General features: G+C 52.3%; 1 protein-coding gene and 1 pseudogene across 1 annotated transcript; one reads left to right on the top strand and one right to left on the bottom strand.

Moving 5' to 3' along the window:
• Positions 1 to 12,081, top strand: part of LOC114510609 — a 66,396-nt pseudogene that overhangs the window by 39,892 nt on the left and 14,423 nt on the right.
• Positions 5,250 to 11,637, bottom strand: LOC114510608 (myeloid cell surface antigen CD33-like). The gene is given in 7 exon segments (XM_036012747.1): positions 5,250 to 5,369; positions 8,683 to 8,767; positions 9,044 to 9,140; positions 10,374 to 10,421; positions 10,645 to 10,923; positions 11,127 to 11,510; positions 11,575 to 11,637. Coding segments are annotated over 7 exon segments (1,050 nt in total). The 5' UTR covers positions 11,612 to 11,637.

Here is a 12,081-nt window from a genome sequence, read left to right as displayed (position 1 = left end):
GAGCGAGGTCCTGGAGGTGGAATCCCTGAGTGTGTCCCTGACTAAAGCCTCTGTGCCAGCGTAGCCCCTGGGTCCAGTCCCCATTGGTCCCACTGAGTCCTTCCCAGGATGAGGAGACTCAGGTTTCTTCCCAGCCCACAGTCGGAAGCCCAGGATCACGAGGTGCTGTGGGCTGAATTCTGTCACCCACAAATTTTATCTGTTCATGTCATGGCCCCCACTACTGCTGAATGTGACTGGTTTTGGAGATGGGGTCTTTTAGGGAGATTAATGTACAGTGAGGTCACCAGAGTAGACCCTCATCTAATAGGATTGGTGTCCTAATAAGGAGAGGTTAGGGCCCAGACATGCACAGAGAAGAGACCACAGGGGACGAACCATGTGCAAGCCAAGCAGAAAGGCCTCAGAGGGGACCAGTCCTACCAACACCTTGGTGTTGAACTTCCTGTCTCAGGAACGGTGAGAATTTGAATTTCTGGGGTTTACACCCCTAGTGGCGGCACTGTGTTATGACAGCCGGAGCCAGGGAACACAGTGGGTTGCCAAGAAGATGGAGGTGTTCCTACAGGTAAAGTGTGGGGTGCGACTTGGCCTGGCCCAGAGTGGACACCATCCACATGGGGTGGGTCTGTATGATGGGGCCGCTCTGCAGGTGGGAGGAGGAGAGGGAAGGGAAGAACTTGGTAAGAGGAGGAAACCCCGCGAGAAAACCCCGAGAGAAAACCCCTCTCTTTCTCCTCCCCCAGCTCTGCACTCTGCAGGGCTGCAGCTTGAGTCCCGCCACCCTGCTCCTCCTCTCCCAAGGGCAGGACCAGCCCTGTGGGCTTTGCTCAGGCTGCTCCTTCTGCTGGAGAGGCCCATCACTACGCCTACACCTGGTTACCTTCCTCCCATCTGTGGATCCAGGTGTTCTGAGGAGCTGGGCTGAGGTGAGGCAGACCCTGCAGGACCTGAAGTGGGGAGCAGGGACAGTCAGAGCCTGGGTGGTGAGGGCTGACACAAGAAGAGGGTGGGCTGGGGGAATACAAGGAGGGAGAGAGGGTGGGTCTGGGGGTGGGACAGGTGAGCTGGGGGATGGAAGGGGAGCAGGGTTGTATGAGAGAGAAGTCATCCTATTTCACAGAGCAGGACCAGAGCCGGAGATGCTGGTGGTACCGAGAGTAGGGACATGCTGTGTCCCTCTTGCTTCAGTCAGTCCTTCAGCCTCTCTGCTCCAGCATCCAAGGGAACCCACCTGTTCCCTTCCCCCTATTCTCTCCTCCACATCTCCCCTGCCCCTCCCCCTCACCTCCTATTCTTCCTGCTCCATCTGCCCCTTTCCTGCTTCCCCTTCCCACTTTCTCTTCTCTTCCTGCTTCTTCACCCCTCCACTTCTTTCAGGTGCTTCTCCTTCACTTCCCACCTGTCCTGGCTTCGGGTCTCAGTCTTTCCAAAGGTAGAGAGATGTTCCCCCCTTCCCTGCCCATCTCCCAGTGCTTAGTCTCAGTGTGAACAGCAGTGTAGTTCCCTCACAGGCCAGTGGGGTTTTTATGAGGCCACAGAGACTGGCAGACCACAGGCTCATGGATTAGGGGGATATGGTGACATCAAATGACAGGGGTGGCTTCTGAGAATGACAGGTCAGTGGAATGGCAGAGAGGAACCTGGAGTCATGAACATCACAGACCTTCCATCCTTTTGGGATGTTGGGTCTGGTTCACTTGACCATCAGGCCTGAATCTTCCCCTACAAAGGTGCCCATGTGAGGATCCCGTGGGTGGAGACCTGTTGTGTGTCTCTGTGGTGTCTGTGTTCTTTAGAAGTGTTGCATATTTTTGGCATGTCTGTGTGTATAATAATGTGTATATATGTTTATACATGTGTCTGTGACTTCTGGGTGTACATGTGTGTATATGTGTGTCTGTGGTATCTGTGTGTATTGTGTGCACATATCTGAGTGGTGGGTGTGACTGTAAGGCACCTGTGGTGAGTGTGCATGTCTGCACACTGAGAGCTCAGCTTCTCAAAAATGACATCCACAGACAACACCATGCAGAATGTAATCCATCCCATGTTTTCCTGCTTTGTTTTCCTGCAAACTCCTTAACACCAGTCTATATAACATATAAGTCTACTTACTCTACTTCCTGTGACTCTTTGACTCTGGAGCTCAGGGAAGCCCAGGTAAGGAACTGCAGGAAGTGTCTTGGAGGAAGTGGGGCTGAGGGTTTGGAGTGGTTGAGACCACCTGGGCAGAGACCAGAAGGCTGCAGACAGAAATGTGAGAAACACAGAAAAAGGGAAAGCCTGTCCTGGACTGTAAGAGTTACAATCAGCTCGGATGGGGAAACACAGAAAGCATGCATGAAGATATTCAGCTGGCTGGGGGCAGATATAAAGCTAAAAGGAAACCTAATTTCTCCTGAGGTCTTGGAAGAGCTGTCAAGTGTCAGAAGGACCCCACTTTGAGTGATGAATATTCTCTTCCAGTGATGCTTTGAGTCTGCCTTGGTTATTCCCATCTAATGAGTTAACATAGCATCCAGTACATAGTCGACATCCATCCAGGGAAAGAAGCCACGTATGAGGAAGGTGGCACCCAACAGGTCTCCATGCCCATGACCAGTATTACTTACCTGGGAGGTCACCAAACCCCCACTCAGCCCCTCCCACTCTGCCCTGGGCCTGAAAGATGGTTGGCCTCCAGGGGGCGCTCAATCCGCGAGGAGACAATGAACCCTAGGAGACTCAAACAGGGCCGGTGCCGCTGTCCACTGTGCTGAAACCGCGTCCGGAGGCGAGGTCAGGTACCTGCCTCCCAACTCTGCAGAAGGGCCTGACTCCAGAGACTTATGTCCCAGTTTGGGGTCAGGAAGGGAAAGGTGTGCAGGTTGATGGAACCAGGGCAGGGGAGTAAACAATCAGGTGTCGTCAGGCTGGGCTCCTCCCTCTGCTCCATCTCCCCCCTCTCCTGTTCACTCTCAGGTATTGTCTGTCCTGAGGAGGATATCTGTCTGCCCCACATGGCTGAGCCGCAGGCAGGAGGATGTGCTTCCCAGGGCTGTGTGTTTCTCACCCTCTGGATGACTACTAAGTAGCTCTCTTCATGACAGCTGCACCAGAACAAACAAAACCAACACAAGAGGTCTAAAAGTGAGAGGCTAGCCCTCCAGCTGACAAAGGAGGAAAGTGAGGGTCAGAGTCAGGTATACTAGACACTATGCTGGAGCCTTTCTCCAGTCCTGCCCACCCACCCTGTGCTTCTGGGCAGGAGGGGATACTCTCAGTCCTGATGGGAAAAGTAGGCACTTCCTGGGTCCCACTGGCCCTCTTGCTGGACTCGCTGCTACTGTCAGAGGGACCTGGAGAGGGAGGCACCTACCTGGCTGCCTCCTGATTCTCAGTCGGCATTTGGGAAACAATGGGTTGAGTGTCAGTCCTCTGTTTTTCTGGACGCCGAGGGGCCCTGCCTCTGCATTGTCCCTCATGCCCTGGGCTCCTAAACCAATTTACCTTCTTCTTATTTCCAGAATTTTCTGGTGGCCTCTTGCATGAGTCACAGGGTGTATGGCTGTGAGTGGAGGGGAGGAGAAAGGAACAAGGGTCAACTCCATCCTCTCTGCATTGGAAGTCTATCTATAAATTATTAATGTTTCAACAACCGGTTGATGTGCATCGTCCTGCCTGACACTCTCATGAACACAAGTCTGACTCAGCTGTTCCTTCTGGGTGCCAGGCAGTGGGGTTTAGGGATCGGGCATTGTTTTACACTACACTTGTCCTTAGGTGTCACTTTATGAATGTATGGTGCAACTTCTTCCCTGTCTTGATTTTGGTTCAGCAGGAAAATTATGATCTGTTTTTGTTTAAATTGATTTTAAGTTCCAGTATGAGTTATCTTTCCCAGGCCAGCATGGCTGAGTTGGCTTAGGCATCATCCTGTAGACTGAAAGATTGTGGGTTTGATTTCCAGTCAGGGCACATGCCTAGGTGGCAAGTTCCATCCCTGCTTGGAACTCTCTCTATATATTTAGAGATAGAGAGAGAGAGAAAGAGAGAAAGACAGAGATATCTTTCTTCCCAAAGCAATAAAAAATACTCCTTGGGTGAGGATAGATAATAATGAACAAATGTGAATGTTTTCAGGGGGAAGATTACAGAATCCTGCTTCCCTCCACCATCTCAATGAAGGCATGTAATATTGAAGGAGAAGAAGGTGTTAGCCAGAGGATGGCATGGTGATGGGCATTCCTGGAGGAGGGACGTGGATGCTCACAGACAGAAAAGAACACATCGCAACGGGAGTCCTCACAGACTGGCTTGAGTGATTGACAGCTTAGAATATGGTGACAGGGAAGTGGGCCAGGTGAGATTAAGAATCACTCTAAACATAGGGGAAAACACTATAACCAGGGGGCTGCTTGCATTTGCCAATAAAATGTTGTGAAACTGTGACATTAACTCATTTCCAGATTGTCTATGGTGGTGCTTGTCCTGCAAACAGAACTGCATCATTGCAACAGAGACCATACAGCTTGCAAAGTCTAAAAATTTGCTTTCAAATTTTTCAAATTTTGTTCCTCTCAGATTTTTCTCATGACTCCTGACCTAGAACAACAAGTTGAAGCCTTGTAAAGTGTCCTGGGCTGAGAAGACAGAGCACTATCTTGACTTGGTCATCTCTGAGTTTTAGAACATTCTATAAATGTCAACACGTGCTTTTGCCCACAGCAGGACTAGTGGCAGGCAGGCAAGATGGAAAGGGAAGTTACCAGAGTGGAGGCAGATGATGGGAAGAAACCCACAGCAGGGATTTGAGTAGAGAGCAAGGCTGACATGTTGCAGATGTGGTGTCTGGGACAGGACAGACACCCGGCCTCCAAGTAATATGACACTCAGTCTCACAGTGCACCAGGACCTCTGCTGGGTGTTCTGCATATGGACTTTTATTCAGTCCTCAAGCAACTCTGTGAGGTGGAACTTCTTACACCTGATCACAAAGCAGGGAATGGAGACATGGAGGGGTAAGATGGTTGACTGGATGCCATATTCAAAATAAATGGAAGAACACGAACTTGATCCCAGGTCCCTGTGATTGCAATGCCTCAGACAGTGTCAACATCACAAGAAATACAGGTACAGTGGTTTATGCACTCCTTGCTCATGGGGACATTAAGTCTCCAAGAATGAGTCTGCTGACATGGACATGCTGGCTTCCTACTAGGTCCTCATCTCTGAGTATTTTGTGTGGGTTCTCTTCTGAGGAGGATTCATTTCTGAAATCTGATGGAGGCATAATACACCTCTGGCTCTTTTTCCAAGATCAGGCTGTCCCATGTAGAGTGTGTAGGGTCAGCAGGGCTGTCTGATGTGGGCTTTGTCTGGTGACCCTGTGGGGAGAGCAAAGAATGGGGTCAGAGCAGGGAGTCAATGGGGTGGGGAGGGTCCCCTGAAGTGGATTTGAAAGTGACAGGACCTTTGTTCATTCTTCCAATCTTTTATGTAATACACATTTTTAACCTGTACTTGGGGATATGTTTATTGATGTGTGTGTGTGTGTGTGTGTGTGTGTGTGTGTGTTTCTATGAGAGAGAGAGAGAGAAACATTGATGTGAGAGAGAACATCAATGGGTTGCCTCCCGTACACGCTCTGACTGAGGATTGAATCTGCAGCCTAGGTTTGTGCCCTCAGCAGGGATCGAAATCTCAAATTTTTCATATATGGGATGATATTGCAATGAACAGAGCCACTACACCAGGGCTATGAAGTATTTCTCAAGGTCCCATATCTTCAGTTACCCAACGAACATGCCTCTTATAGGTTGCTACCAATTCTACTCAACATGCGCACAGACCTCTGTGGAAAATATAATTATTTTTACAAAGAAAGAAATTAAGACACAAACAAGTTATGTGTTTCTCAAATGTCTTTCATATGTCTATGGTTTGGGAATACAACCCCTGGGCTCTCAGGGGTCTCCCATTTGCCAGGCCCAGGATACAGTAGAAGGGGCTTATGAAAATTGACTTCTCTTTCTGTGTGTCTCTCCTTTGTTGTTACACCGAGCAATTCTCTGATACCAGCTGAGTGGCTTACAACAGGGCTGAACACTGACACTGTTTACTTGAAGTTTGTCCAATCCCACACATCAGGGGCTCCATCCCAGAAGATCAGCCCCCTCACTGCCACATCAGATGCCAATCACAAATCCAGGTTGTCACTCCTTTCTTGGCCGCCGAGTGAACTGCAACATTTCTCAAGAGGGTTTGCACTTCCTCTTCTTCCATTCTCTCTTGAACTCACTCCAATCAGGACATCTGCCTCCTTCTGGCCACCAGACCCGCCTTCCTCCACAGCAGCTCTGATACCACTCAGCTCAGTTTGAAAGGCCATTTTTCACATCCTGTCTCACCAGACTTACTAACATTTGAGCAAACATGGGCAGTCTCTCCTCCTCAAAGTTTCACTCCATTCTGGCCCCCAGACAACAACCCCTCATTCTCCTGAGCATTCATTTTTTTTCCAGTGGCCTCCTTTCTGTGTCCACCATGTCTCCCTGACTCTAAACACTGGGGTGGGGAGGGTCTCAGAGCTCTGTCTGCAGACCCCTTCTCGTCTTGGTGGTGTCATCCATCATCAGGTCTTGAGTGGAGGATCCCCAAATCTCTGCACTTCCTTCCTGCCCCCTCCTGAGCTCTGGACTCTGACCATCTGTTTGTCACACTCAGGCAAACATTTCAGAAGCCCCTTAATCTGATGGTAACTGAAGCAAGGTTTCCCCTCTGAAACTATACTCCTGCTGAGAGATGGACATTTTCGGAAATTGTAATTCAGTTGTTAAAGTTGCTCAGGGTGACCACACAGGAGTCCTCCTTGGTGACTGAGGACATTTATGGGCATCTAGGACCATCTATGGACCACTATGGCATCACTGAACATTTATGATGTCCATGCAGTCACCTCTGACACCAACGGCACCTGTGAGGTAGAAGCTATGGGCTCTCTTTGCTCCCACCCCAAGGGCACCCCACATTCCATTGGCAAATCTGATTGACTCACTCCACCTTCAAAATGTATCTAGAACCCAACTGTTTCACACCAAATTCACTGCTGTTCCCCTCACTCAGTCTGTCATATGACTGACCTGTGCCCCATATTCATGGGTTGAAGCTCTAACTCCCAATGTGACTGTACTTGGCGTTTGGGCCTTTGGAGAAGGATGCAATTTTAAAAGGGGTATTTAGGGCAGGACACAAAATGACTTAAATCTCCATAAGAAGAAGAGGAAGCAGAAATGCATGGACACACAGAAAAGGCCATGAGAGGACACAACCAGAAGGTGACCATCAGCAAGCCAAGGAGAACATTATGAGGAGAAACGTTTTACATCAGTAACATAATGATTTATAAATATATAGATTTTACCCAAGCTTCCAGAACAGTTGACAAGTGGGAGATATTTGCTGAAGGAAAAGATCAGTGCTCGGGTGCTGTGAATCATGTGCTCAAAGACCTCACCACAGTGCCCTCATTGGTCAGAGTTCAATGTGTAACTGAGAGCCAGAGTGTGGAGGGTGAGCAGGAACTGGGCAGTGATGCAGGCATGTGACAGGGCAGAGAGAGATGGTGGGTGATACTGAGATGCGAGTGACAGGCGAGTGTGGGAGGCAGGAAGCACTGAAGGTGACTCTGGTTTTCCGGCCTCAAATGTCAGAACAAATGGCCTGGGACTCGGCAGCTTGGTGCATTTCGGACTTGAGTGGGATGGTGTGGCGCTGTTTCATGGAAGCCATGCTAATGAGCATGTGGGGAAGGAGAGGTGGAGTGGTGGCAGTCAGGGTGCAGCAGGGCATCAGCAGGATAAGGACTAAGAGGGGAGCTCAGCTCGAAGGGAATGCCTGTGCTAAGCTGTGTTCAGAACAAGCATGGACAAGATTTGCAGAGCCTTGCTGCAGGAAGAGCTGGTAGAGGAGGGACAGAGACAGGTCTCTGATTGGGTGTCAGGGACAAGAAGACCAGTGGCAAGGTGAATATTCAGGACAAGTGTGTTTGTGGGAGTATTAACTACATCTTTCTTTGTTGTGACACCACGGGCTTTTCTCCCCTAGAAAAACTGTCCTTGCCAGAACTGGCCAATGGCTAGAGATGGGGAAGGACTTGCCTGCAGACATGACAGGCACACAGCAAACCAGCCAGTCCAAAGGGAACAGCCCCACCATCCCCTTTATGGAGCTCTTCCACTCCACCCCCTCTCCCTCCTGCCCTAATCCCACCAGGACCAGGAACCAGGCAACAAGAGGCAGCCCCTACATCTAGAGCCCACCGACATCATTCAAACCAGCCAGGCCTAACCCTGCTTCCCCTGCCTAACATCCCCTCCCCCAGGGGACCCTCCATCAAGGATATGCCCACGTGTCCCCCTATCTCCTTCTGTCTGCATCTGACTGATCCCCGGACTGCCCCGTCGGACCCTGTAGTGTGGCTTTCCCTCTGCCTCTTGGGAAGTGGGAGCAATAAACGGTGGTACTTGTCTCCCAGGTGTGTTGGCCTGATATACTGAATAATAATAAAATCTACATTTTCAAATAGAAGTACAATGTTGGAAGCCCCATTTTTGTGCATGCCAGCTGGAGCTCGACTGTGGGCCACCCAGGGAAGAGGGTGGGTTGTGCAGACTGCCACCAGAAGCCCAGGTCACTCACCGAGGGAGCAGGCACCATGGCAGTGTGGGTGTCGTCCACGCCCCCTGCTGGCCTGGCTGCTGTCTTCCTGCGGGTCCTCTTCACTCTGGGGGAGACACCAGGGTCTTTGACAGGAGCTCACACTCTGAGCTGGAGTGCGTGGCTAGGGCAGGTGCAGGGTGGGGCTGACCAGGAACCTTCATAACAAGACTTTCTAACCAGGACCCCTGATTTTGGACATCCAGGACCGCAGCTGGGAACACGCTGAACCCTGGCTCAGCAGCTGGATTCTCAACACTGCTGCACCCCAGCCTTCCTCCGGGGCCTCCTAAGCCCTCCAGCCCCTGTTCAGCACCCCGTGCCCACACCCTATGCAGCTCACAGGAAATAGGTGGCACAGAGGCAGCCAGCCAGCAGCCCGGTGACACCAGCTCCCGCGACGGCCCCATGGATCATGTCTGCCCTGGTCTCTTGTTCCCCTGCACACGAGAGAGGCTTGGGATGAGCTCCAATCTGAATGTGTAGGCCGTGTCCCTTTCTCCTGGAGCATGAAGACAGGGGTGCCCCTCAGCTCCCATGTGGGCTCAGCACTGAGGTCCCCCAGAGCCACAGCATAAAGGATATGGTCTATGAACACCCCCTTATATGGTCCCTATGCTCCTGGGCGGCACACCTCATCACTTCTGAGACCAGGTCCCTCTCCACCTGGGTGTCTCTGAGGCAGATGCACCCTGGCTGCACAGAACCTTTCATCTCAGGGTTGTGTGGGCATTCCCACAGAGACACACAGAGAGCTGGGGGGGGGGTGCTGAGAGACCTGCCTCTCCTTCCTTCCTGGGAAGCATTCTGAATCTTCTCTCCTCGTTGTATCTGGCCCTGTCACTCAGGGTTCAAGGTGGCCTTTGTGCCTCCAGAAAGGGGCACCATCAGGGAGGTTCTCAGACTTTCCAGGAAACCCCAAACCACTGACTTGCTTCCATCTGACCTGTCTCCCAGGAGACCCACGCCCATGGTCAGGGTGGTGTCTCTGGGCACCACCTGTGTGGTGAGACCAAACAGAGTCCCTGTCCAATGGGGGTGGGGACCAGATGCCGTCACCAAAGGGAACAGGGCTGGGGGAGCGCTGGGCTCCAGAGACAGGCTGGGGTCAGGGCTGAGGGGCCAACAGTCACAAAACCACCCAAAGAGATTATTCTGAGCACTGAAAAGTCTCTGTGTGATGCTGTAAAAGTGGACACAGCCCATCACACAAAGTCCAGACCCCCAGCACGTGCAGCACCATGAGTGAACCCTAAAGTAGGTGGCGGGTTGTGGGTGATGGTGCCAAGTCACTGCAGGTTCATTGATTGTACATGTGTCCCCTCGGGTGGTGGATGTGCTTGTAAGAAAGGGAGCAGCAGGTGTAGGGACGATCATTCCATCTTCTGCTGATTTTCTCTGTGGACCTGTAGCTGCTCTAAACACTGCATCTCCTGGAAAACGCCCCAAATGTGGGTGACTGAAGGAAGAGCCTCCTTTAGGATGGGCAGGGAGGAGATTGTGGGTCACCCTTGGGGGACAGCAGGAAAGAAGATTGGGGAAGAGGCCTGAAGGAGGTTCCTTCAACTAATCATGTCCTGTCCCTCTCTTGGACTCTGGGAGACTTGCTCTGAATGAGCTGGGCACAGACCCCTCTTCAATCAATGCCAAATGGACAGGAGGATCCTTCCCACCTGGGACGTCTCCCAGGCAGGCAACAATGGCTGGGTTCTGCGTGGCACCTGGGACCGGAAGAGAGGAGTTTCCTCTTCATTGGGTGAGACAGGATGAGATTTGTGTAGGCATCACCCCATCCTCAGACACCACAGAAATGCAGGACACACAGGGCTGTGCCCTCTGGGTCCCCTGCTCAGCCAGGCCTCCAGGACAAAGGCACCTGAACAACAGCCTGGCTCTCCTGCCCCCACACCCTCAGGGACCCTGCTGTTCTGAACCAGCACTCACAGGTGACATTGAGCTGGATGGTTCTCTCCACAGTCACACCTGCTGCAGGAAATTGCACCTGACAGGTGAGGTTTGTCCCATGGTCCTGAGGCCGTGGGGTGAGGGTGAGCACAGAAGACAGTTGTTTCCTGGGACCCAGGGAGCTTTGAGCAGCTGACATCCAGGAGAAGAGGGGGGGTGTGCCCCGCTCACAGGCCCAAGGCACAGAGCAGGTCAGGTTCATGGGGCGGCCAGACTCCAGGGCCCCTGGGATGAGGATGTCAGGTGTGTGATTGAGGGCTGGTGAGGAAATGGGAGAAGAGAAGATCAGGAGTGGGGGTCCCAAGTGCAGCCCTGAGAGAAGCCTCAGGCTTTGGTCCAGATCCTCCCTCTGAGCCCCACCATGCTCTTCCCCCCTCCACCTCCCAGGATGGGGCCATCCTGGCCCTGCCCCTGGGCCACTGTGTACTTTCCTGTGGCCTCTCCAGGAAACTGTTCCTTACCCTCCACACACATGGTGAGCTTGTTCTGTATGAAAGAATGTTTTAACATAGTTCCTCCCTCCACCCGGAAAAAGTACAATCCACCATCTGTCCTCCTGGCGTCTCTGATGTCCAGGGAGCAGTTGTAGTTCCTGGGATCTCCAAGGAGGAAGAATCAGCCCTGGGTCTCCTCCTGCACTTCACGATTTTGCTTGTTTGTGGCAACTGGAGCATCCCAGTCTGTCTCAGCCCCATCCCGGAACCAGTAGCCATAAGTGGGGGGAGCATAATACCATTTGTTCCCCGGGTAGATGAAGGAGCAGGGCACAGAGACACACAGGCCCTCCTGCACTGTCACAGGCCCCTGTATGGTCACCTTGTATCTTCCATCCTGAGCCAGGGACCCTGTGGGGAAAGCAGGGTCAGCAGCTGCCCTCACCCACCCACAGCCTTCCCCTCAGGCTCTCACCTGCCCACAACAGGGCCAGCAGGAAAAGCAGCAGCATCGCTGACAAGGAGGGTGTCTGGTTGCTGTGGGTGAAAAAGAATGAAGGTGTTAGCAGGGGGGCTGTGGGGAGACCACGGAAGCTGGGAGGAGCACGAGATCTCAGCTGTTTGTAAAAGAGGAACCTCAGGGCCAAAGTGCGCCCTCTCTGCACAGAACTGGAAAACACCGCCGCCACCCAGAGATACTGGCCATCCACCCAGAGAAGAGGAGACAGGGAGCCGACCCTGAGTCCTAGCCCCTTGGCGGCTCCCCTGCAGCACTGGGGCAGCAGCAAGACCCCTGAGGACAGACACGTGAGTCTCCTAAGGGCCCCCATTAGAGGGGCTGGTCATCTCCTGCCTGAGCAGGAGGTGAGAGCCTCACCTGAGCAATATGCTGGGTCCCACAGGGTGTAGGACTCCTAATGTTCCTGTGAGAGTCAGAGGGAAGGGAAGAGGGGGGCCCTGTGAGGAGAAGGCAGTGCTCACT

This window comes from Phyllostomus discolor, chromosome 12 (assembly GCF_004126475.2).
Source record: "Phyllostomus discolor isolate MPI-MPIP mPhyDis1 chromosome 12, mPhyDis1.pri.v3, whole genome shotgun sequence".
In the NCBI taxonomy this organism is placed as follows: domain Eukaryota; kingdom Metazoa; phylum Chordata; class Mammalia; order Chiroptera; family Phyllostomidae; genus Phyllostomus; species Phyllostomus discolor.
This window is presented reverse-complemented; position numbering and strand designations above follow the sequence as displayed.